The sequence below is a fragment of the Panthera onca genome, chromosome C1, assembly GCF_046562875.1.
Source record: "Panthera onca isolate mPanOnc1 chromosome C1, mPanOnc1 haplotype 2, whole genome shotgun sequence".
In the NCBI taxonomy this organism is placed as follows: domain Eukaryota; kingdom Metazoa; phylum Chordata; class Mammalia; order Carnivora; family Felidae; genus Panthera; species Panthera onca.
The window spans coordinates 195,883,108-195,909,081 of record NC_138346.1 but is presented as its reverse complement, the minus strand read 5'-3'; the positions used below and the strand labels follow the sequence as shown (position 1 = coordinate 195,909,081).

Genomic DNA, 25,974 nt, shown 5'->3' with positions numbered 1-25,974 from the left:
TATGTACTACAGAAGTACTAGACAAAAAAAATAAGGAATATTTGTGTCATCTCAGAGGTGGGGAAGGACTTTCTTAGCATTACACCAAAGTTAGAAATCATAAGGGAAATGACATTTTTAATGACAGAAATGAAACACTTTTGGACTTTAAAAATCACCATAAACAAAGCTAAATACTGAGGAGCAAATGGAGAAGAAATAGTTGGAGGTTATTACAGTTAAATATTTACTATGTTTACCATATAAAGTACTACAACTCAATAAAAAGATAAACACTCAAAATAGAAATATGGGCCAAGGAAATTAAGAGGCCACTAACGGAAGAATAAAGCTGGTCAACAGAGATGCTGCAAATGTACAATATGACTAGAAAACAGAAACGTCAAATGACAGAGCTATCAAATTGGCAGAGGAAAGACAGAAGGCATGGGACTTTGCAAGAGAATGGAGAGAAGCTGGCAGGGCAGATGGAGACCAAGCAGCCAAGGTAGGAGGAAAAACAGGAGAGTGGTTTCCAGAAGGAGGGAGGGGCTATCCATTCTGAAATACAGCTGAGCATCTGTGTATGATGAGTGCTGAAAGCGACCCCTGTGTTTTAGCAACACAAGGCTCATCATCGACCTTGGTGAGAGCTGTCCCCAGGTGTGGGGTGCACAGAGGTCAGAATGGGCAGTGACAAGGGAGCAGGAGGTGAGGAATGGACGCAGCAGGGAAGACATGCTGTCAGAGAAGTCTGGGTGTAAAGGACAGCTTAGAGAACCAGCAAGGTGATCTCTACTTTTAAGTTAAGAGAGACACGGGGCAGTTTAACTGGTGATGGGAGGACTTGGCAGACAGGGAGAGCTGGAGAGACAGAACAAGGAGGACAGATTATATATAAGCCAAAGGTTCCCGAGAAGGTGCGAGGTGAAGAAGACTCTATAGCAAGATTTTTGGAACAGTCCATTAAACACTGGTTGTAAAAGTGATGTCGTCGTGAAAGTGATATTGAGTTGGATTCCAAAAAAAAAAAAAAAAAAAAAAGAAAGAAAGAAAGGAAGAGAATGGAAAGTATCTGAGTGCCCTGTAAATGTTAAAAGTAAGAACTGTGGTGAATCGTCTGTTTCAATTATGTGTAAGTGTGTGTGAGTGTGCACCAAATTGCATTTCTTACTGTGAGCTCAAAGGTGTTCAAAGTTCCCCGATTCAAAGCCTAAATGGGATGTATAATCTATAGGGGGTCTGGTTTTGGATGGGAGAGAGGAGCTAACATTTCCGTTATAAAAGGTGGGAGGGTGAGAAGGATGAGAAGGAGTATAACCTACAGGCTCGGTGTCTTTGCTATTTGCAAATTGAGGAACGTTGACTGCCCATGAGGGTGGTGTCAAGGTCATTCTCCAGGGCAAGGTGAGGGCAGGAGCTGCTCAGGGGCTTGAGGGGAGTGGCAAGTGTTTGGGACAGCTTCCACAGAGAAGAGAACCGCAGGCTGACTGGAGAAGCACAAATGGATGTTGGCTGAGCACTGCTGTAGGTCTGAGACTGGCGCCCATGAATCCGCAGCAGCGTCAGTTTGCCTGGTCGGGCGATTTTCTCCATCAGTGCTCGCCCAAGCAGGAGACGCCCAATCAGGTTGCTCTTGTTTCACTGTGTGTCCTTGGACCAGTAAACTGAGGCAGCTCTGCTGATTGATGCCATAGCTGAGCTGGAAGCAGAGGCTTCACAAACCCACCCTTGAATTTCTTGTGCCTCCTGCTCCGAAGCTCAGCATAATGTTAATATTTATCGGAGTTACCCTAACATCATCTCTGGTGCTGGAGCCTGTAGAAAGTTATTTAACTTTGTTGGGCCTGAGGAACTTGTTCTCAAGGTCTTGTGCAGGAGGAGTGAGGCAGGGCTCACCCTTATCATAAACAAGATTAAGTTAAGGTGTGGGTTCTCTGTGCGGACAATACTGAGGATGCCTTATAGAAACTCACACCTTCCAAAAGGAGCAACGGAGATAAGCCGGCAATGTTGGCCACATACTTCCTGAGCACACAGTGTGCCCTCTTAAATTCATACTGGATGTAATCCAATCCACAGGCCATGGATTGTGCTCATGGTTTTGTGTTCCTTTTTTCTTTTTTTTTGGCCCAATCCCCACCTCCCAGGCAGGCAAGATTGGGGCGCTGGTGCCCTGAGTTAGATGAGCAGGGCCTTCCACAGAGCTGATCCCGCCCTAATTCCTGAAGCATGTCCATTCTGTCCTCCATCACACACACTTGGGTTTCCCACCTCTGGCTATGACCACCCCTTTGCCAACACTGGAAAGCTCTCCCGCTCTACTTGACATTCATAATTTGGAACATGAAAGGATGGATTTCAGAGTTGTCTTCTCCTATCTTGCATTCTTTCTAGGGCACCCCAGCCCACACATGACTCTTAGATGTATGCCCCCAGGACAGACCACTCTTCCGATCCCCAGACCTCTACATCCTGTGGTCTTTGCAATGTTTCCACCCAGCCTGAGTATCCACGGAGCACCTGCTGTGTATCAAACATTGCTCTGGGTTTGGATTGGCAACCAACAAGGCAGGTAAGCAAGCCCACAGTGTTCATGAAATCTACATTGTAATGGAACGTAAGCCCGGGAGAAGGGAAAAAAATGAATGCAGTGGGGGGGAGGTCTACTTTCAATGAGGAGGTCTGAGACGGCCTGTCTGAGGAGGCAGTCTTGGAGATGTGGCCTGATGACAAGAAGACAGCCATCCTAGAGGAAGATCACTGCAGATGGAGGGGGTACATATGAGGGGGGGGGGGGAGCACTGTGGCAGAAGCAAAGTGAACCACAGAGCTACTAGGAACGTGAGATGAGATGAAAAGGATGGCCAAGGTCTTTCAGACCACGAGAAGGAGTTTGGCTTTTGCCACAGCAGATTAAACTAAATACGTCTAATACTGAACTCCAAAGCCTTCTTTCCCAAACCTGGTTCCTCTAGATTCTAGGGTCTGGAATGTTCGCTGGTGTCAGCAAATGTTTCAGCCCTGCCAGCACTCAGTTATAGGTTTTCCTCTTCTCATTGCCCAGCCACTCAGCTTTATGCCATTGCCTCCCAAGTAAACTCCAGAAGCCCAGGCCCTCCTGCATGCGGCAGACTGGGTAGGGAACTGTCTGACGAACGTGTCTGCTGGGGATCCCAATGGCATCTCAAATGCATATCCAAAATTGAACTCTTTATCTGTTTTCCTAAGCCTCCCTCATTCCTTATCTCCATGAATGACAACACCCAGTTACCTAAGCAAAATATAGCAACCTCTTCTTCCACACTCCCATATTCCATCAGCCACTAACTTCAGTTGATTCTATCTCTTCAATATCTCTTGTACTTGTCACATCCCCATCATGCCACTATTAAGTCAAGGCGCTCTTCCTGCTGCACTGGTCTACCTGGTTTCCTAGCTTTCAAGCTCACTCCCCTTGAGTCCATCCTCTGTATTGGCTCCTGAGTGAATTTCATAAATCATAAATCCTCATGATGTTACATCCTTTCCTGGACCTCTTTAAATACTCCCTATTACACAGAGGATAAAACCCAAACTCCTCAAAAGGAAACAAAAGACCTCCAAAGACCCAAGGCCCTCCCACTCCCCCACTGCACCCTACATTCCAGCCCTATTAGACTACTCACAGCCCTGCAGTGTGCACGGCTAACTTCATGTCTTTCCCAGCTATTTTCCCTTTCTAAAATGTTCTTTCCTCCTGTCCACTTGGAAGACTCTGCTAAGCATCACTTCTATTGAGTGCTGTGGGTCCCTCCTACCTTTCACCCATCCTTCCTGGCTATAGTCAGAGAGTCCTGTACACCAGGACTGTACATAGAGTTCTGTACATAGAACCTGTACACCAGGTTCATCTCACTCAGTGCCTGCTCTGGCTTCACCCTATCTTCTTGAGCTTCTCCCTTCTGCCATGAGAACAGATGCCCTCTGTACAGACTGGTCCTTCAGCCTGGGTCTCAGAATGAGAGGCTCTGTAGAGCCCAGCCAAGCCCCACAGAGCCATAACTGACCTACAGCCCTCATGGGATGTGAACGAGAAATGAATGTCTGTTGTTTCAGTTCCACTGAGATTTTTGGACTGTTGATACCATAGCAAAAATTGATTAATACACTATGAAAAGGGATATGAAGAACTCAGAAAGTGAAGGGCTGCCTTTTGGATAAGGTGGTTAGAGAAGGCTTCTCTGGGGAGGGGACAGTTAACAGGTGATAAGAAGGACACAGACATCTGAGGAACATTCCAATATGGGAGAGCTGCACTTGAAGCTTACCCTTTCCACTGGGGTAGAAGGAATTTAGAGTACCTGAGGATATGAAAGGGGGGCAGTGAGTCTGGGCAGAGTAAGTGAGGGGGTGAGTGGCATGGGATGAGGGGAGAGGTAAGAAGGGGTCAATCACATCGTGCTTCATAGACCTTTGGCTCAGAGATCACCCTCAGCATCCAAAATGTTCAGCTGAGAACCAGTCCTTTTCTTGGCATAAAGTTTGTTGGGTCGTGGTTAGAGTAGCCACAAATACTTTGCCCAAATTGGACCACTTTTGAGAATGAAAGATGGTACTACTAATAATTACTTTAGGACACAGATATAAACTGGGATTGTCCCAAGCAGATATGAACGTGTGGTCACCCCACTCATGGTACTTTTATTTCCTTCCACGAAAGTACTCTTTATCTTGAGGGGGTAGCTTTTGCCTTAAGCTCCTCATTCACAATCCAATCCCCTCTTGGAGCTGGAGTCTTAAAGTGAAGCTCGCTGGTGAGGTTGTGACCATTGCTAAATTCTTGCCTCCCCTTACTAGACTTGCTCCCCATACCCTGCCTAGAGGTTGGCTAGGTTCTTGTCACAAACTGACAATGCTGCTCCTGGCCGCTCTTGTTCAACTCTTGGAATAACCCATTGCCAGGGTTTTTACCTTGTAGCCATGACTGCTTTTTGCCACACCTCAGGAACAATGCCTACCCAAACCATTCCTGGTGCTAAGCATAGCTTTTAGACCCTATTAAAAGCCAAGCTCTGAACTAGGGTCCTATGTACTCCTTAGCTGCTGGCTGAGGACTCCTGTCACAGGTTCCCAGGATAGGTCTAGAACCTTATGGAACAAAGCATGAAGAAAATCTCTGCTCTGCACTCCTGGGAAGAAGCTGAGTCTATATTCTTGGGGCTCAGCTTTTATCTTGAAAACAGATCATACATTATTTGGAAAATATACATAGCCAAGCTAAGCCACCACCCCCAAATTGGAACAAATGTGAATCCTGAAAAATTTCAGTTTGCCTGTTATTTTTCACTTACTAGTTGTATACCTTTTTTGGGAGGTGGCATTGGGGGACTACTGTACTTCACTGACATTGTTTCCACACGTATAAAAATTGGACTAGTAACTTTTACATCACACCTGTGTTGTGAAGTAGAAGTTACGCTTCTGAAGGCACTGAGTGCGGCACCATGCCTGGGCACGTGGGAGGTATAAAATCAATTTTTGTTGAATTTGAAATATGAGGCACTTCCTACTTCTGCTGCTGATGGGTATGTCTCCACACATGCTCCTGTTCAGCACATCTCCAAGTCTCAACCAGCCTACTGAGGATGCCTCCCCACCCCTCCCCTTGCATAGCCCATTGCTCAACAAAGCAAGACTCCAGACCAAGGTTTGCTCTCTGGTCCTTAGTCTCTCTTCTTCTCAGTGAGGGAGTGAGCTTCAAGCCCTGGCTCTTGAGCCAGCATCTGTGAAAACAGCCCCTCTTCAGGGAAACTCTGTGTTTCCTCCATAGTTCTCTTAGTCAAACATGGGAGAGCACAGTGGAGAAGGCATGGTCTGCAACGAGGCCACAGGAACACACTTAGCATAGACGTAGCTTGGGAAATTTTACAGAGAAAAGAACCTGCTAGCTATGCTCCCACTTCAGGTGAAAGCTGAAGTGAGGGTGGCATATAGACCCCATCCCACTGTTAAGCAGGGGCCACGGTCCAGGATTAGACCCCTAAAGCTTGATCAGTTTTCCCAGCCTCGTTTTACCCAGGTAGCTATAGGTATGGTCCCAAGATACCTTGGAGTAGGACTCTTAGCTGTAGGAATCTACCACTCAGACTGGGCCCTATACTAAACTGTGTTTGCAGTCTGGTTCTGGACAGATTCTTGAGTTGGACTGGGCTGAAATGTCGCCTGTGCTATGATCCTCCAAGGAATCTTCTGAGAATCTTTCAATTGGGATATGTTTTTCTTCCTATACATTCTGGGGGCACTTTGTGGCCATGTCTATTATTGTAATGATTCAAACGCTGCTTTATAATACAAGTATGTACTTATCACATTCGCTAGACTGTGAGCTCTTCGAGAGCAAGAGCCATGCTAGAATCATGCCTGTTACTCTCCCGGCGTGAGCACAATGCCAGTGTGCAGCAGGCACGCCCATTCACGTTTTGCTGCCTTCCAACGAAACGAGAGGCAGGCAGTGGCAGCATCAAGTTGGAATGTCAGAGTACTGGACTCTGCATCCCATTCCTCACTGGGTATCAACATGGAGGCCAACATTTCTTGGATCCCAGGAGGTTACCACCGTCACAATGACCGAGTTATGGCAGACTCGGCCTGGTGAGACTCACAGCAATGACATATGACCACATATATCATAGCTCCAGGCCTTAAGGGGCTGCCATCTAGACAGGGGACCAAACCCCTCAGCAAGAATGCAAAACTCCCTTGTACACAACTGGCACACAGTGCATGTTCCATGTTAGTGGCTCACAAATCTGACCTAGCAGCTGGATCACCTAGTAAGGTTTTAGAACTACAATGCCTGGGCCCCATCCCAGTCCTACTGAATCAGAATTTTTGGGAATGAAGATTCTGTATTTTAAAAAGCCTATGAGTGATTCTAATGATTGGCTACATTTGGGCCCATTTTAGACTGCGCAGGGCCACCAAAGACACCTCCTTCACCCATAAAATATCTGCCTATTTAAAAATAAAGTGATAGTAAGTAATGTTTGTGATCCACACTGGCCTGTTAGGGAGTGTTGACTTTACTTCCTTGAACATGCTGGCGGCTCCTTTGCAAGCCATCCCTTCATCCAGTCTTTGCCTGATCACACCCTGCTCAGTCAGGTCTGCTGATGACCTTCATTCCATGGGCTCAGTTCTTACAGCCAGGTCCTGAGCCCAGGCCCAGACCTGCCTCATGGTCAAGGGAAGTCTTATGCCCTCAAGCCAGTGGGGTGAAGTCTGAGTGGGCCTGTGAGGAATCCAACCCAGCCATATGCCCAGTAGTTTGAGGACCCTCCTCTCTGTCACATCCACTCCATGTGTGCCCCAGCCTCGGGACTGGGATTCTGCTCTGGTTCTTGGTTTCCTCTCCAGGCCTTTTCTAATCCTGCAGCTTCTGGTTTGGGCAGGGATGCCCTGCAGGGGTAGAGCTTCTTCTCCTGGGTGAAGACTTGATTCAACCTAGAAGCTGCCTTCCTCCACTAGTATCTGCCTATTTAGAAGTAAAGGTAAAAAGCAACGTATGACCCACACTGGCCTGTAGGGCAAGTGTTGACTTTACTTCCTAGAACATTCTGATAGGAAACGCTGGCAGCCACTTTTATGAGCCATCCCTTCATCCAGGGTCAGTTTTCCCAGCCCTGGCTTCCCTCCACCCTGGCTTACCCTCCCCATGCTGCCCCTGTGGTGCTGAAATGCTTCACAGCCATGACTGTAGTGTCCCTTCCCCAGTGCAGGAGCAGACAGAGATCCTCCCTGCCTCCCACCCCACCAGGACATTGTCCAAGGAAATGACTCTTCTGGGTTACTGGAGGCCCTCTACAGAGCAGGTTCCCTACCTCCCACCCCAACTCTGCAGAGCACTAACACAGTGAGACCACAAGTCTTCAGTGTCCAGGTTCTTGAGGACTGGGTAACAGAAGAAGGTGGCCCCAGAAGCTTACATGCTGGTTTTGAATTTCTAGGAATTGGCCTGAAATACAAATTTGGACCAAAGCAATCCCCAGGTTCCCTGCTCCTCTCCTGGGGCCACCTGTGGGTTATTGAGGCCTTTAAGGCAGCCTAGAGAACTGAGCAGAACATTACATCAGCAGAGGATGTTCACACAGCTCTTGTTACAGCCCCATGCCCCTGATCACAAGCAGTGCCCAGGAATATTATCCCCCGCATGGAGGCTGATGCTTTCAAACCTCAGCTGATCCCGATTCCGGCTCCAAACATTTGAGAAAGGCAATTTCCGAAGACCCTAGCTACTGCAATCATATTTTCTGGGCCAAAGGAAAGGATATTTGAAATTGTTCTTGTCCTGGAAAAATCTGGGAGTATATATTTACAGGAAAAGCCAGGATTCAGTCACAGAGAGGAGGGGGAAAAGGGACAGGCTTCACCTGTGCATAGGGCATTGAGGTCGGAGTGGGAGGAGAGTGAATAAAGTACCTGCCTATTTGAAAATAAAGGTAGCAAGTGATGTATGTGACCTATATGAAGAAAACCCACAAAGCTGTTATATTTAGAGAAATGTAAGTAGATGAACAAAAAGAGTGACATGCCAGGTTTCCGGATGGGGAGGCTGTGTATTATAAAAATGTCTATTTTCCTCCAGTTAATTTATGGTTTAATAGGAGTGCACATACAAAATCCCAATAGGATTTTTTTTACTCTGACAAAATGATTCTAAAATTAATCTTGAACAACAAACAGATGAGAATAACAATGAATACTTCTGAAAGAAAAAATAATTAACGGAGAAAGGAGGAGTTTTCGGCACTGCCAGATATTAGAACATATTATAAAACAACAATTAAAATTATTCAATGCCGGGGCTGAGATAGAAATAGAGCAGCAGGACAAAGCGTGTCTCAAGAAACAGACTTAACTACATGTGAGGATTCAGTGTGCAATAAAACAATTCATTTCCCTCAAATCAAAAGGGAAACGAATTGCTTAATGCATCGTGTTGGAAAACTGCTTAATAGTTTGGACCATACGTTATACATTCCTCTAAATAAACTCCAGATGGATTAACAAATTATATTTAAAAAAAAATCAAATTACTGACAAATAACCAAAAATAGGACAGACCGCTTCTCAGATCCGTGGCAGAATGATAACTCTGTCAGCTTTGAAAAGAGATCACAAATATTGAGGGTTTGTCTATATAAAACAAATGCACAATGCAAAATAGGAAAAAAAATAAAGAAAATGAAATGAAATAAAATAAAGGAGTGGGGGAAACAAGAGATTGGGAAAACACATGTATCAAATACCGCAGAGTTTCTACCCACAGTATAGGAAGAGTACCTTCAAATTGGAAAGGAAAACACCAACACAACACCATTGTGGCCACATGTCAGTGCAGATAGTTGCTACACAGGGACTACAAACACCAAGTGCTCCTGTCCCTTTGAGACAGGAATGGACCCAGGCTGGCTGGAGGGAAGCCAGGCTGGCATCTCTGTCGAGGTTCCTGTGACAGAAATCCTGATGCCACTTTCATACCCCTTGGCCCAGCAGGGACATGCCTCTGGCCCATGGGTACCCAGCGGTCTCTCTCCAGATGCTACTCCCATGGACCCACACTTCCTTCTTCCACTCACATCCGTTTGGCAGCGGCCAACCCCTTTAGGAAGCACCCAAAGCAAGGACCCAGATGGGGGGTGCATGCATGCAGGCACATGTGTGCATCAATGAATCCATTGAACACCCCCTGCTGCATAGGCCCGACCCCCATGGCTTCTCTCAGAACCCAGTGCTGCCCCCTGGATGTTCCTGTTCCAACAGGAGCACCACTCTGCCCTCCCATCCTTTAGGCCCCACTGTTCTAACAGCGATGACTTCTCTACGCTCCATGAGAAGGCGGTCTGTTGCTCCCCCGTTCAGCACCCGCTACGATATCTGCCGCATCACAGGCACTCAGCCAACAGGTGTTAAATAAAAGAATGAATCTTTGTGGGGCAGATCCTAAATGTGTCTGTATCACCAGTGCTTTCTAAATGAAAAACTAAATTTTGAACCACAAGAGCCCACTTTAATTTACATAATTATGTCTATCTCTACATCAGAGCGAGCTCTGTGATTCATCAGAGCGAGCTGTGTCCGATTCATCTCTGGATTTGTAGCACTTATCATGACATTTGGCACTTTAGAGAAGTCGACCAGGGATATATTCAACTTATACTTATTAAATTAACAATTTTTTAAAAGGTCACGCAAATAACTTGAGGTCTGGTGATGTAGATAAAGGTTGCAAGCAATACGTCATACGACCTACATGAAGAAGACCACTAAGTCGTTGTATCTAGAAAAGTGAAAGCACATGAACATGAAAGACAGAGATGTCATGTTTCTGGGTGGGAAGGCAGCATATTATATGAATCTTATTCTTCATCACATAACTTTTGTTACTGGCATTAGGAACTGGCACAACAATTTGGGGGAGCAATGTAAGAGTGTACGTCAAGAGTCATAAAAGTGTTCATGCTCTGGCCTGATAACCTCACTCCTGGAAATTTAACCTAAGGAAACAGTTCAAGAGAAAAAAGAAGAAAGCCACGTGCATGAAGATGTTCATCACAGCTTTATGTAAAATAAATGAACGTAACTGTTTGACTAAGTCATGGCTCCCTTCACTAAACAGAATATTCCACAGATGCTCTAAGAACGAAAAGTATGAAAGACACGTAGCAACGTGATAAGACCCACAACACGATGTGAACTTTAAAGCACAGAATGTGAGATATGTTCACTTCGACGAAAACCACACAAAATATGTGTGTGCAGCAGCAAGGATAGAACAAAAATGGCCAAGTCTGAAATTAGTTTTGGTTTAAGGAAGTAACATTAAGAGTGTTTTACTTGTTTAAATCTTTAAATTTATTTAAGCTTTTTAAATACTAGAATATACCACGAGCCTGTGCTGAGTATTGATCCTTGAGCTCCAGATACTTCCTGGACGAGTTCCGGCACAGTATACAGGGCACGGCACTAAGAGAGTATCCCTTCAACCCCATCCCCAGATGAGCAAGATCATTCCCAGAGGCCCCCCAGGTTCCAATTTGACCAGGAACAGCCATATCCTCTTATGCAGCTTACTCTGTATACAGTTGGTGCTCAATAAATCAAAGATGGATGGATAAATGGATGGGTAGAAGGAATGAGAAAAAGTGAAGATTAGGGAAAAGCTTGGGCGCCAGTATATTGCATATTGGTATACAACATTCATACAGTTCCAACAAGGGTCGTGGGTCCAGCCTTCACGAATTTTTTTTTTAATGCTTGTCAATCTCTGAAACTGCATGGGAGGAATTCAGCCAACAGTTTGCCTGTGTGCTCTGGGCCTAGTATTTTTGTCCTAAGGCTTCTTTGTCCTTCCTGCTGCAGGTGAGCCCTTGGATTCTGCAAATCCAGAGCAGTGGAGAGAGGATGGGGTTTGGAGTAGGAACCCTGCTCTGTCAATTAACACTTCAAATTCCAGCCCAATGCTCAGTGGTTCTATGACTTCTGAGCTAGTCACCTCATCTCCTTGAACTTTGTTTTCATCAGTAAAATGAGAGAGTAAATATTCCAAAGCTGTAGGGAAGATTTTCTATCTTCCCAATGACATAAAACATTTGATATTGCCATCCTCCTTTACCCCCAGGTTTCTCACCATGATAATCCTATAGACTTTAATCACAGCCTCACTTAAAATGCTAAAACACAGATTTCCTCATATTTAGAATTCAATAAGTCCAGGGTATCTTAGACTTGGGGTTCTCAATCTTGGGTGGTTTTTGCCTCAGGGGATATTTGGCCATGTCCAAGAGGGAGACATTTTGGTTGTCACAACTGGCAGCGGGAGGGCCGTGTGTGCCACTGTCTTCTCGTGGGTACAGGACATGGATGTTGCTAAAACAATGCACAAGACTGCCCCTCCACCGCCAAAAGAATGATCTGGTCCAAAATGTCAATAGTGCTGAGGTTGCGAATTCAGATGACCCTATGACCCCATCCACTCCTTTGTCCAGATGTGTGTGTATGTGTGTGTGTCCAGCGTGGGGGAGGGTGGGGGGCTTAGTGGGACAAACTCAGGGGAATAGGGACAGGAGGGTCGTACTAAGAGACCATTTCCTGAAGCGTACCTGTGTGGAACACCCTCCTTTACCTGTCAACTCTTCAAGGCCCAGCTTAAGCCCTGGTTCCTCTGTGACATTTTCTTTGGGTGCCCAAGGACCCATTTTTCCTCCCCTTGGTCTCTCAGGGTTTGGCTGCTGATTCAAAACTTACACCGTATCCATCCCAGTAGGCCCTGCCTTCCCATTTCACACATACGCCACATACATTAGGAACTGAGCAATTAGGATTCACACCTTCCTTCAGTGGTTTACAAAATGGCGTAAGAAAGCCTTCATTTGTGCAGTCTTGGCATATCTCTGGTGAAGCCTGTTTTGAAACTTCTTCTGCAAGTGGCTGCTAATGGACTGATAATTGGTTTCCTGGCTTCCTTATGAAGTGTGAAGCATTCTGCTAGCCTGTCAACAAAGCATCAAATATCGTGCACCACCATCAGAGTTATTTGTCTCTTCCTTCCCATTGTATCTCTTGTGGTGGAAGAATAACCGGATGCATGTGTGGAGAAGGTTCCCTATTCTTTTGCAAGGAACGGGGTGAGATGGGCAGGGCTCTGGGAGAGTGAAGACACTGTGCAGCCTGGCCAGAGTGTTCTCACCAGGACACCAGCTTGAGCACATTTTCTAGGCAGGGGCCAAACAGCTCCGAATCCACTATGTGGTGCTGAGACAGGATGGGCGCTCAGTAAATATTTTCAGGTGGGTGGAAAGTGGTACTACCTCCAACTGATTCTGAGCGGCAATCCCTGGAGGTGGGAATTAACCAAGGAGGAAGAGAGTAACAGGAGAGAAGCTGGTTTCATCTTTTCTTTCAAAATGCTTTTCATTGTGAGAAACATCATCTTCTTTAAAACCTAGATGAAAAAGACCATCTATTGAGTACCTACTACCGCGAGGGCAGCTCAAACGCCAATGGAATGATTCTGAAGTCTCTGCTTGCTACAGAAAATGTTTCGAAACATGAAGGAAAGAGTGTATATGGTCTCAGCAGGGCAATTCCCTAGTAAAGAGCTGTTTTGAAGAAAATGTTTCAAGAGAAGAACAAGGCACCACTTTGCATTTCTTTGGACAATTGTTCACAGAAAGCTGAACCATCAAACTCTTTCTCCAATCTCCTTCTAAATGCTAAGAAGGAAAGGAGGGTTTGTCTGCTAAATATTGTACTAATATTTATTGTGACAACGCATGGTGAAATTTAGGGTGTTTACGCTGACTTTTGCTAGAGGTGCTTTCGTACGTACATTTCATCACTACATTATACGATTCAGAGACTGTATGATTTGATATTTTTAGAGATGCTTCTAGATCACACACTATGACATGTTTGATCTAAGGTCAGGAGTGGAGCCCCAGTTTAACATGTCCCTCAATCAAAGTACATGACCCGCTCTGTCAGTGACCCACTTTTCGGAAGTGGTTCCCAAGCACTCATTGTGGGCAGTGAGGACTGTTTGTGCCATAGTCATCTTGTTCCAGAGATACGATCAGAGAGAGGTATGGAATTTGGGGAGCCAGAACAGAATGCTACCACACTGGGTGGATTAGTAAACCAAAACCAGAGAGAAGATGCCCTGGCCATAGTCATGATGCTGAGCCAGGACTGAGAAACAAGTCTCCAGAGTTTGAATCCAAAGCCATCTCTGTGCACTGGGGCTTCTTAGTGCCGTCTCTCACTACCAGTTAGACTGTGAGCAACCTGAGGGCAAAGCCCGACACCTGTGGAAGTGTCAGTTTAGGGGCTAGGGACTCAGTGGAGAGCTGACAGACGGCGCTCCTTTGACTTCATGGAATAGGAACGCGACCTTGCTGTGTGGTGCAAAAAGGCATGGGGGCCAGCTGGCTCTCTCCGGCCTCCTTCATGAAGCCAGCATCCCTGAGACTCAAGCTGTGTTCTGTTACACCCATATGACCGGAAAAACCTGAGCAATGGGAGTGCCTTGGGGATGCCAACCCCCTACATCCCAGAACCATCCAGAGGAAGAAATACCGTGCTTGCCCCCCAGAGTGTCTCCTTCACAGTTCTCATCAATAAGTCTCAGGCTCCTCTTCCTTACTTGAAACCACAGAATGTACCGCTCCACATGTGCCAGGTTGGCTCTGCCCTTGTTCCTTCTCAGCTGTTTGTAAGCAATGCCCAGCTCACTGGAGGCTGCCTGCCTCATTCCTGGAAATGAAGGGCCTGCTGACAAGCACTTCATGACCCTTTGCTCTTACTGAAGGTTCTAGAAAGATTTCCTAAAACTCCTCCTAAGGGCCGAAGAGTCCAGTAAATTCTTGGAGGACTTGAGTGACAGCCTTCAGGTAGTGGTCTGCTACCCACATCTCTCAGCTTGCGAGGCAGGAAATTTTATCCTGTCCTAAGACGACAGCTGGCTCTGCTACCCACTTCATTCTACTGGCTCTCTGCTCCAGAGGCCTGACCCTCTTCCACTTGTCCTTGCCTTGTTTCATCTAATGGATTTCAGAGATAAAGCCCCCACAAAGCCTGGGGCTCCCACAGTCTGTACCTTTGCCATCTGAGGCCCTGCCTCCAACCTGCTGGGTAGAGCCCTGCCCCATCCACCCACTCTGGCCTCATTCCCGCTGGTCCTGGGCTGATCTGTCCCAGGCTCCCCTGCCTCTCCTGGCCCCAGTCCCTCTGGCTCCCAGTATGCTATAAGCCAACACCGTTGGGCACTATATTCTAACCACATCCAGCCACAGAGATGGGCAGATTTCATGCAATTTTATTTTTTTGCAACAAGGGTGTATCCAAGGGCGATTTGATGTATATCTAAGAGCAATTTGTTCTTTAAACCTCTTCAAGAATTTCCACACAAACTCACAAGTCATCACAAATGCTCTGTCAAAACAAAGTGATTTTTCTGTTTGAAAAGGTATGACCCAAACTCACCGACTCATATACCAAAGTCTCAGTCCTAACTGACGTTCCCTCATAACCCCCAGGTTATTCTCTCCCCCAGCCCTGGGCGGGGTGGGGAGCGGTGCAGTCTAGAATGTGTAGCACCTGGAGACCCAGAGCAGCCCACTGCAGTGGGAGAAATGATCAGAGGGTCAGGCTTCCGCCCTCCCCTGAAAGAAGCAGATGGAAAGAGACGGAGGAGGTGTGGTGGCGAAGCTTGGGAGAAGAAGACGTGGTAGCCCAGAGGAGAGTGAGCCTTTGATTTCTCAACAGAGACCAAGCGGGCTCTGCTCTTTGCTGTATACATCCCCTCACACTTGCCAATCGTACCAGGCCCAGGACCTAAAGTACAATTTGTGCCAGAAGGTAAGGTCATACCTTCCCAGAGGAAGAAAAAAGGGCCTCCTTGTTATCTCCATTGGATGGGCACTCCAAAGGATCAACAATCCAAAGACAGCTTGATTACCCATCCCTCCCTAAATCCAATCCAAGAGGAAGCAATCTGAGGAAAGCTTCTCATATCCTGGCAAGGCTGTGGTTTCCCACAGTACGCAGAGGCTGGTACAGAGTTGACAGTCTTACAAACTTGCCCGTCCCTTCCACCCTGGTTTGATTGTATGGTGTCACTGGCGGCAACAAGAGCGAGGAGCAAATGTCTGGCTCACAGCCTGGTGGGCCAAGCCCCAGTGGCCTCTACCTTGCTCTCAAGGATCACCACGGAAGGGAAGACGATGTTGAAGAAGGCCCCCAAATGTCAAGATCGATCATTCTCGGTGCCACAGTCTACGTTACTGCCAGAAAGGAGGACCCAACCAGCAACGCTGGGAGGAAAAGAAACCAACGAGAAGCTGTTGTTATGACCCGCAAGGTTCCCAAGGATGGGGCCCTGGAATTAGCTGGGAAACGGGGCCCCCTGCCTCTTGATGAAGACCCCAAAGCGGCCTCCTCCCCGCTCACTTACACACGCAGCCTGGCTTCTTAGCCGACCACTGGTTATTCTTTTGGCACGTGATTGCCTTCTGCCCCACCAGCTCAAAGGCAGGCTGGCACTCAAACTTGAGTGTGTCACCGTGGCGGAACCGGGAGCCTTCCCTTCGGCCATAGGCAGGGATGCCAGGATCGCCACAGCTGCCCTGCTCGATCTCTGAAAGACAGGAAGAAGAGAAAACAGACACGAAAGGTGACTTCCGACCTCTCTTGGAGCCAGAGGCCCACGTTACATGCTCTGCTGTACCTCTGCCAGGAGTCAGTGCTCAGAGTGGCACAGGCAGGACCTTTCAGAGAAATCTTGCCTTGCCCTGTTTAAAACTGCATCCTGGGCCTGTTGGCTATCCGGATGTCTTCTTTAGAGAAGTGTCTATTCATGTTTTCTGCCCATTTCTTCACTGGGTTATTTGTTTTTCGGGTGTGGAGTTTGGTGACCTCTTTCTAGATTTTGGATACTAGCCCTTTGTCCAATATGTCATTTGCAAATATCTTTTCCCATTCCGTTGGTTGCTTTTTAGTTTTGTTGGTTGTTTCCTTTGCTGTGCAGAAGCTTTTTATCTTCATAAGGTCCCAGTAGTTCATTTTTGCTTTTAATTCCCTTGCCTTTGGGGATGTGTCAAGTAAGAAATTGCTACGGCTGAGGTCAGAGAGGTCTTTTCCTGCTTTCCCCTCTAGGGTTTTGATGGTTTCCTGTCTCAACGTCGCTCCTCATCAGGGAAATACAAATCAAAACCACACTCAGATATCACCTCACGCCAGTCAGAGTGGCCAAAATGAACAAATCAGGAGACTATAGATGCTGGAGAGGATGTGGAGAAACGGGAACCCTCTTGCACTGTTGGTGGGAATGCATATTGGTGCAGTCACTCTGGAAAACAGTGTGGAGGTTCCTCAGAAAATTAAAAATAGACCTACCCTATGACCCAGCAATAGCACTGCTAGGAATTTACCCAAGGGATACAGGAGTACTGATGCATAGGGGCATTTGTACCCCAATGTTTATAGCAGCACTCTCAACAATAGCCAAATTATGGAAAGAGCCTAAATGTCCATCAACTGATGAATGGATAAAAAAATTGTGGTTTATATACATAATGGAGTACTACGTGGCAATGAGAAAGAATGAAATATGGCCCTTTGTAGCAACACGGATGGAACTGGAGAGTGTGATGCTAAGTGAAATAAGCCATACAGAGAAAGACAGATACCATATGGTTTCACTCTTATGTGGATCCTGAGAAACTTAACAGAAACCCATGGGGGAGGGGAAGGAAAAAAAAAAGGAGGTTAGAGTGGGAGAGAGCCAAAGCATAAGAGACTCTTAAAAACTGAGAACAAACTGAGGGTTGATGGTGGGGGGGGGGTGGGGGGGGAGGGAGGGGAGGGTGGGTGATGGGTATTGAGGAGGGCACCTTTTGGGATGAGCACTGGGTGTTGTATGGAAACCAATTTCACAATAAATTTCATATATTGAAAAAAAAATAATAAAATGCCAGCAAAATTTTAGAACAAAAAAGAAAAAAACTGCATCCTGGGAGCACCCAGGGGGCTCAGTCAGGTAAGTGTCTGACTCTTGATTTCACAGTTTGTGGGTTCAAGTTCCACATTGGGCTCCATGCTGACACCGTGGAGCCTGCTTAGGATTCCTTCTCTCCCCCTCTCTTCACCCCTCCCCCACTAAAACTCTCACTCTCTGAAAATAAATAAACAAACTTAAAAAAATAAAATAAAATAAAACCGCATCTTGGGATGAATGTGCCTTCCAGCTGACAAATGCCAGAGACTCTGTGTCCACACAGAGAACACTAGGTACTTGGATATTTTCATTCGGTGAAGGTGGGTCTACATTCTTTATGAGATACCTGTCTCAGGAACTAACAGATCTCAGTCTGGAGCTTACTGAACTTGACTCCGTGCTCAGATGACTAGATAGACCTTCAGCTCAGTCCATTTCTGAGCAGCAAAGACAAGCATGAAATGAGAAGGCTTTACTGGCTGCCATTCCCCAAACCAGAGATTAAGTGAGAATCAATATTCGCTGCCTTCTGACATGGAAGCACTTTCCCGAATTTTATTTTTAATTCAATTGGAGATGGTGCAGGTAAAATGGAACAAATGACTAAGAATGCCTTTAAAGTTCATTGGATTCCACGGTGGTGAGTCACACACCAAGTGGGTTCCCTGAGACAGCTTGGGGGGGGGGGCGGGAGGAGGTGCGGGCACGGTGGGGCATGATGGGCTGGCCGCCTTACAGGACAGTTAGACCCTGGAGACTTCAGGAAAGGACTGTGTCCTGGCCAAGTCCCTGGAGCTTCCTCCGGAGCCCTGTGCTTGGTGCTGTGAAAGATGGAGTGGAAAGGAGGGGTGAAGGGGATGGAGGGGAGGAAGGAGAAGAGGAGGAGGAGCTGTTCCCAGGGAGGAAGGCATCTTACAGGAAAGACAGGGAGTTATGGACGAAGGGACAGATAGTGAGGTGAGGGTGGTAGGGGCCTGTGATTTGGAAGAGAGGCCACTGGAGTAACCAGGGAAGTTTGTTGGACACCTTCCTAGGATCGTCAGGCCAAAGGAACCCTGCCTTTGCCGTAGACACCATTATGAGCCATGGAGCCACAGTCCCTGAAGTTGCTGTGCGTGACCCTATCAGGGATGACTCTCCAAAAATTTTCTTAGCACAACTGGTGGGTTTCTGTGGGCTGATCAGGCTAGCCCCATGCACTGCCTTATATGGACAGGCTCTTGACTGTCACATTCATATTACCCCGAAAACTAGGGCTTCCAGATCTCTGCTGAGAGTTGGCAGAACAAAGCATTCTTTGGCTAGAATCGTGTGTGCGTGTGTGTGTGTGTGTGTGTGTGTGTGTGTAGGCATCCGGAAGGAGCACCTAACTCAAATTTAGAGGGTGAGGCTGGAAACGCAGTGTGGGGAGTGAGACACTAAACTTTAGCACAAAATTTTAGGGGGCAACAAAAAAACCCTCAGCAATCAAGATAAATAACATCTTCATGTTATTTTTTAACATTTTTAGAAAATCAAAATTAATGCATATAAATCAAGCCCACAAAGAAAAAAAAATAATCAGAACTTAAAGATCAGATCTGACCCAGCACTTGTGTGACTCACTTCACTGGCCTCCCCCTAGTCCTGGCCATCTGAGTTTCTTATTATTTAAAATGTTGACATTTTTATCATAGATATTTTGCATTAATCTTGGCTTTAAAAAAATACTGCATTAAATTATTTAACTTAATTACTGAGTATTTTGGTGGCTTCTTTTCAATATATGCCCAAGGTGGATGACTGCTTATCTCAGCTCAGTCCCATCAGGGAAGGCTTCTTGGAGAAGGTGATGTCTAAGATGAGGCCTGAAGGCTGTGCAAGAGCCAGCAGGTGAAAGGAATAGGTGGGATTCATTGCAGCATTATTCACACTAGCCAAGACATGGAAACACCTAACTAACTACCCATGAATGAATGGGTAAACAAAATGCAGTAAATGTACACACACACACACACACACACACACACCCCACTGGAATATTATTCAGCCATAAAAAAGAAAAAAGAAGAAAGTCCTGATATTTCCAACAACATGGATGAAACTTGAGGGCATTATGCTAAGTGAAATGAGTCAGAAAAAGACAAATACTGGGTGATCGCACTTATACGTGGAATCTAAAAACCCAAACTCATAAAACCAGAGAGTGGATTGCTGGTTGCCATGAGTGGGATAGGGTATAGTGGAGTAGGGAGGGGAAACTGATGAAGGGGGTCGAAGGGTACAAAGTTCCAGTTAGAAGGTGAAGAGGTTCCGGGATGTAATGTATAGCATAGTGACTACAGTCAACAATATGGTATCAGATATTTGGAAGTTGTTAAGAGAGTAGATCCTAAAAGTTCTCAACACACACACACACACACACACACACACACACACACACACTGTGAGGTGTTGTGATAGATGTGTTAACTAACCTGATTATGGTAATCATTTTGCTATACATACACATATCAAATCATCATGCTCTACACCTTAAACTTACACAATGTTATATGTCAATTATAACTCAATAAAGCTAGAAAAAAAAGAAAGGAATGAGTGGGAGAAAGGGGGAGGAAGGGCCGTTCAGATGGAGAAGAGGCCATGCAAAGTCACAGGGGTGACACTGTTTGTAGGATTGCAATGAAAGCAGAGATAATAACTCACTAATCGTTATTATAACTAAGTTAGTTGTATGACTGATAATTCTAGTGCTGAATATGTGCTGGAAGCCACTCTGATCATTCTAATATTTCATCCTTATAGTAAGCCTATGAACTAGGTACTGTTATTCTCATTTTAAAGGTGAGGAAACTGAGGCCCAGAGAGATCATGTAATTATCCAAGGTCATCTGAGTTATCTCAGATCCAAACATATGGTTCTAGGGTTCTTACTGTTGTACCACATTGCCTTTCTACAAGTACAAGTGTAGATATTTTCTACAAGCTGGTGGGAGATGAGGCTGGAAAAGGTGTGTGGGGCCAACCCATGAAAGACACTGTATAATCTGCTAACAAGACTAGGTTGCAGATAGGAGGCAGTGGGGAGTTAACAAAGGGTTTCATTTTACTTAGCATTTCATACTGTGCATTTTATTTTATTTTTAAAAATGTTTAATGTTTATTTATTTTAAGAGAGAGAGAGAGAGAGTGTGTGTGTGTGTGTGTGAAGGAGGGGCAGAGAAAGAAGGAGACACAGAATCTGAAGCAGGCTACAGGCTCTGAGCTGACAGCACAGAGCCCAATGTGGGGCTTGAACTCATGGACTGCGAGATCATGACCTGAGCCGAAGTCAGACGCTTGGCCAACTGAGCCACCCAGGTGTCCCTCATATCGTGTATTTTAAAAGATCATCCTGACTGTTATCTGCAGAATGGTCTGGGGGCAGCAATTCTGGAGGCAAGGGGATCATTCATTCATTCAGCAAACACACAAATGTCTACTTAGTGTAAGTCACTGTGCTGGGCACTGGGGGTGCAACAGAGAACAAGGCAGACACAAGCCCTGCCTCCATGAAGTTTCCATTCTGGTGGGAGGTTCACAATAATGTGGGGGATGTTTTGGTGACATCCTGGACTGAGCAAAGACAGAGCGGATGGAGAGAGGTAGACAGATTTGGGAGGTGGGACAGCAGGAAGCCACAGGCTATCCTGAGAGTGAGCACACCAGGGATAAAGGAGAGGCCAGGGTCTACAATGCCTGAGGGTTTGGCCTGGGCACCTGGGTGCACACTCACTGAGACAAGAATGCAGGGAGAAGAGCAGGTGTGTATGGTCATCAGTAAGGCATGCGGAGTTTTGGGGATGACTGTGATACCTCCAAGTGGACACATCTAGCAGAAAGTGGCTACATGCGTCTGAAGTTGAGGAGAAAAGTCTAGTGTAGGGGTGCATAATTTGGGATTCAGCTCACATATGGTAAAAGAAGCCATGAGAAGGATGTGACCACCCACAGAGAGTGAGATGTCAGTCCTGGACAGAATAGTTAGGAATACTGGATGGCCCAGTGGAATGCTGGATTGAAATCTGGCAGAGCAGGGTCACAGAGGCTTGGAGAAGCATGGTTTTCGAGGAGCAGATCTCTAGCCTCGAAGGTTCAGGGAAGCTTAGGTGGGGCTGACAAGCAGGTTAGAAGAAGGAGGTCACTGCTGATACTGGCGGGAGTGGTTGCATACAGTGATGGGGCCATATGCAATGGGAGAAGAGAAAGATGATACAGGAGGAACAGATGACTTTTAAAGGAGCCACTTCTTGGAAGTGAAGGAATAGAGAGAGCTTAGGTGGTAACTTGTGAGGAACATGGCCTTGAAGTAGGCAGCTTAAACATATTTTTAAGATCAGAGAAATTTAACCACATTTAAATGCTAGGGAAGGAGACAGACAGGCAAACAGACAGACACACAGAGTAAATGGCTAACTGAAGATTTGGAGGACAGATGGGGATGACAGCCGGAGGCTCTGGGGCAGGTAGGGCAGGGTACCCAGAGCACACTGCAGGATAGCCTGAGCCAGCAGGAAGCTCCTTCCTGCACGACAGGAAGGAGGAGGTGATCACTAAGCTTTCAGGTATGGTGTGGGAGGATGAAGGAGGTCCTGCGATGGCACAGGCTCTACTTCCCAGTGGAGGAAGGGTTCATGATCATTGCTGAAGGACAGGGCCTGCTTGTGGGGAAAGGGAGTTAACATTGACGAGAATGTCTGAGGCACTCACGCTGGATAAGATCATGGCTGGATGGACTGCCACCTAGCGCCTAAGGAGGGTGGAGATGATGCATGTACGGGGCGCCCCCGAGCAGCTCAGTAGCTTGGTGCATGCAGAAGTGGAGAAAGGGGGCTCCAGACTGATGGAGGGGTGGGGTTTGGAGAAAGGGAAGGCCACTGGGGCAAGGAGCTGAGGATCCCATTACAAGAATGGCGGAGGTGTTACCCTCGGGGCTCAGGCTAATGGGGGTGGGGGGGTGGGGGGGGGAGCAGGAGGGGCTGGGGGATCAGGAGGCCAAGGGAGGATGATGATCAGGAGCAGAGTGGGTAGGGAGAGCTGAGGGGACAAGGGGCCTGGCGCAGGCTGGGTGCAGCTCAGATTTCAGAGGTGCTGGAGAGCAAGGTCCAGCTGCAGCCAGAGGGCAGCGCTATGAAGTGAGAAGGTCAAGTGGCTGGAAGGCAAGGTGACGGCAAGACTTGGGGTAGAGAGGAAAAGGCTGGTGGCACTGATGGGAGGGGACAAGAGCCAGATGTGGTGACAGCATGAGATCCAGGGAGATGGGGGACACATGGCCAGAATGGCACTGGAGGATGAACTGTAAACCTGCCTCTCAAATGTGAAGTTCGTGGGGACTGGCACAGGAGAGGGCTACCGGGTAATGGTAGCCTCAAGGGGAAGTCAGATTTAAGAGAGTACTTGGTGAAGAGGTCCAGAATAGGAGAGGGATACGTGTAGGGCCGGGACTGGGTGTAGGGGAGAAGAGGAGAGCAGGGTGGCTGGAGAGTTTGACAGAGGGGCTGGTGGCTGGCTTGTGTTCCTCAGACGCTCCTTGTCTTTGTCTTGGAGGGCCTTCCCTCCAAGCCCAGGGCCAACCTCTGCTGGGGGCACAGGGACCCAGGCCCCTCGCCCTCCCAGAGAAGGCTCCCTGTGCTCCTCTGCCTGCCTGAAAGGCACTTGACCTTGACCCTCCCGGTCTGACCCAGTCTGATGTCAGGGCCCAGAAAAGCAAATTGATAAACCAGATTTTGACTTGGAGAAAATCATGCATGCAATTTCTGTTATCTGGTTAATATAATTCCATTTTATAAGACTTGCTCCCTCTCTCTCTTTCTCTCCCTCCCTCCCTCCCTCCCTCTCTCCTTTTGCCTACAAAAAGCAAGCTGGCAAACATGAGGTGAGTGCTTCAGAATTCCACTGTGATGGGCTCGCCGCTCGAAGTATTTGCTCTCCATTTGCTTGGCGGCTTTATCCCCATCATCTGTGATCAACCTTACAGTCTTCTCCTGGGTTTTTCCATTTCTAATACCAAATTGGAATTCTCTTTCATGACAACGTCTGTCCAGGAGCGATTGCATCATGTCTCTCTAAATCCACCATCTGATTGCTCCGAGAAGGACAACGCCACTCGGAGGAGGAAGGGGGGTCCAAGCTTGGGCTGTGACTTGCTGCCTTTCCAAAGGGGTAGTACTTCATTTGTCCCTTCATCTAGTCACTGTGCCCTCAGCCTGGGCTACCCCCTCCTCGCCTCCCCTTTTTACGTGGCCGACTCGTCACTCTGTGGATTAGCTTAAGAGGCCACCTCAGAGATGCTTTCCCTGACCATGCACCTTATGTGGTTCCCGTTTTCTTGCCTCTCCTGGCTCCCCATCTTTTCCTTCATGGCACTGCCTAGATTCATGTGATTAGCTACTGTTCTAGACACTTGGGGGCATAGCAGTGGGGAAAAAAGGACAAGAATCTCTGCCCCCAAGATGCTTACTGTCTGATGGGTGTGAAGGACAGAATGATTCACCCACTCTGCCCCCCTGCTCCCGCTGGCTGCCAGGTTGGCTCCCCTGTTTCCTGTCCAATGGAATGTCAGTCCTACAGAGGCAGGCATTGGTTATGCGTTATTGACTCAGTTCAGCGCTTGGAACACAGAGAACGCTGTTTAACATTCGAATCCAGCTAACAGGTGCTGTGTGGAAACTGTGCCAAATGCCATGCTCAGCACTACAGACAGACAGTGGCCTGACCCATGGTCCCTGCCCTTAGAGAGTCACAGTCAAATGGCTGCAGAAGTTAAGTACAAGGGAAATGATGAGGGCAAGGGAGGAGGTGTGCACCTGACCACACAACCTTTGGGAGAGCAGAGGAGGAAACTCAGAGGGAGTGGGGGAGGCAAAGAGGCTTCACGGAGGCTGCCAAGCTGGAAACCTGGGAATCAGCCTGGATTCTGCCTTCCCCTCCCCACCTGCAGCCTCACTAACTGCCTCATCCTGGCCCCCCTCCGAAACATCCCAGCACCCTCTGCTCTCCAGCCCCTCTCTCACTGTTCTAGTCTACCCTCTACCTGGATGGTGGCATCAGGCGAGAGTGGGTCCCCTGCCTCTTGCCTCTATTCTGTACTCAGCAAAGCAGGCTGAGATGGCTCCGAAAGAAAAATCCCATCATTACTATGCCCTGTTCATTGATTCTTTCATGGCTGCCTAAAATCCACAGATTAAGCCCCTAACAGCTTGACGTGGCAGGATCTTGCCTACCCCCTCCCACTCCAGACTCATCTTTGCCCATCACTGACCCTGAGATTTATCCATCCCCAAACTGAGCGGTCTGTGGGGAGACAAAACAGTGCAGTGGTGATGAGCAGAGATCTAAATCCCGGCCCTGACATAAGTAGGAGATCTTGCACATTTCCTATTCTCCCCGAGCCCTATTTTTGTCATCTGTAAAATGGAAATGGTAATAACGCCCACCTTTCAGGGTTGTTCTGAGGATTTAATGAACTTATGTGTATAAGACAATTGTCAAAATGCCTGGCACATGGCATGTAACCAGTAACCAGTAGGTGTTTCCCCATAGTCATTATCACCCGGTGCCTGGTGGAGCCCAGCCGGCTCTCACATGGCTCTCACATGGCACTGTGTCCTCTCTTCCTGAATGAACACCCCCTGCTCCTCTGTCAGATGAGGAATCGCCTTTAAGCGTCAGCTCAAGTGCTTCTTAATCTGGGATCTTCCCTCAAATCACCTAGGCAGACTTAGGGGGTCTTTCTCTCTCACTCCCAGCCCTTTGGACCGTTTTCTGCCATGGCTCCATTGCTGTCATTTTTGGCATGCATTTCTCTATGTTAAATGAAAAATTTCTTGAGGACCAAGACTGTTTTTGAAAAGTCTATACTACCAGCTTCTAGCAGAGTGGGAGGCAAGGATGGAGCATTCAGTACATATTTGCAGGATGATGAGTGGCGGAGAGAGAGAAGGATGGAAGGAAAGAAGCAGGAAGGAGGAATGAAGGAAGAGAGTATAGTATCTGGAGGATAGTTAGAAATTCACTGTGGCTGGAGGTGACAGTGAAGAGAGATGAGACCACAGAGAGGGTCTGAGGGGCACCGTGAAGAGCCTGGTTCCATGACTGAGGAGTCATCTACGGGTTGTCTTGGAGGCTATCAGTTCCTCAAAGCCAGGGGTCCCATCCCTTTTGTCCTCTGTATCTCCAGAACCAAGGACAGTGTCTCACACATACTGAGTGGCCCAGACCCATTGTTCAATTAGCACAAACCCCTTTCGAGTGACGGAGACACTGTGGTGCTTAAGACAACCCCTGGGCATGCCTAGATCTCATGGATTTCCTTAGAACCACAGCCCACTCCACTTCTCTGCTTCTGATGGGAAGGGTACAAGGAGGCTTGGGGCATAGTGCATCCGTCTGTATGTGCATCTGGGTTTTCATGCATCTCTTTGCAAAGGCTGTCACAA

General features: G+C 47.2%; 1 protein-coding gene across 5 annotated transcripts in view; it reads right to left on the bottom strand.

Moving 5' to 3' along the window:
• CSMD2 (CUB and Sushi multiple domains 2) overlaps window positions 1-25,974 on the bottom strand; it is a 599,309-nt gene that overhangs the window by 234,192 nt on the left and 339,143 nt on the right. For 4 of the 5 annotated variants that reach the window (XM_078452082.2, XM_078452083.2, XM_078452085.2 and 1 more), the window contains exon 13: window positions 15,974-16,156. The exons of the other annotated variant lie outside the window; for it this stretch is intronic. In XM_078452082.2, the coding sequence (XP_078308208.2) occupies window positions 15,974-16,156 (183 nt within the window). The remainder of the gene's footprint in view (window positions 1-15,973; window positions 16,157-25,974) is intronic. 5 annotated transcript variants of the gene reach the window in all.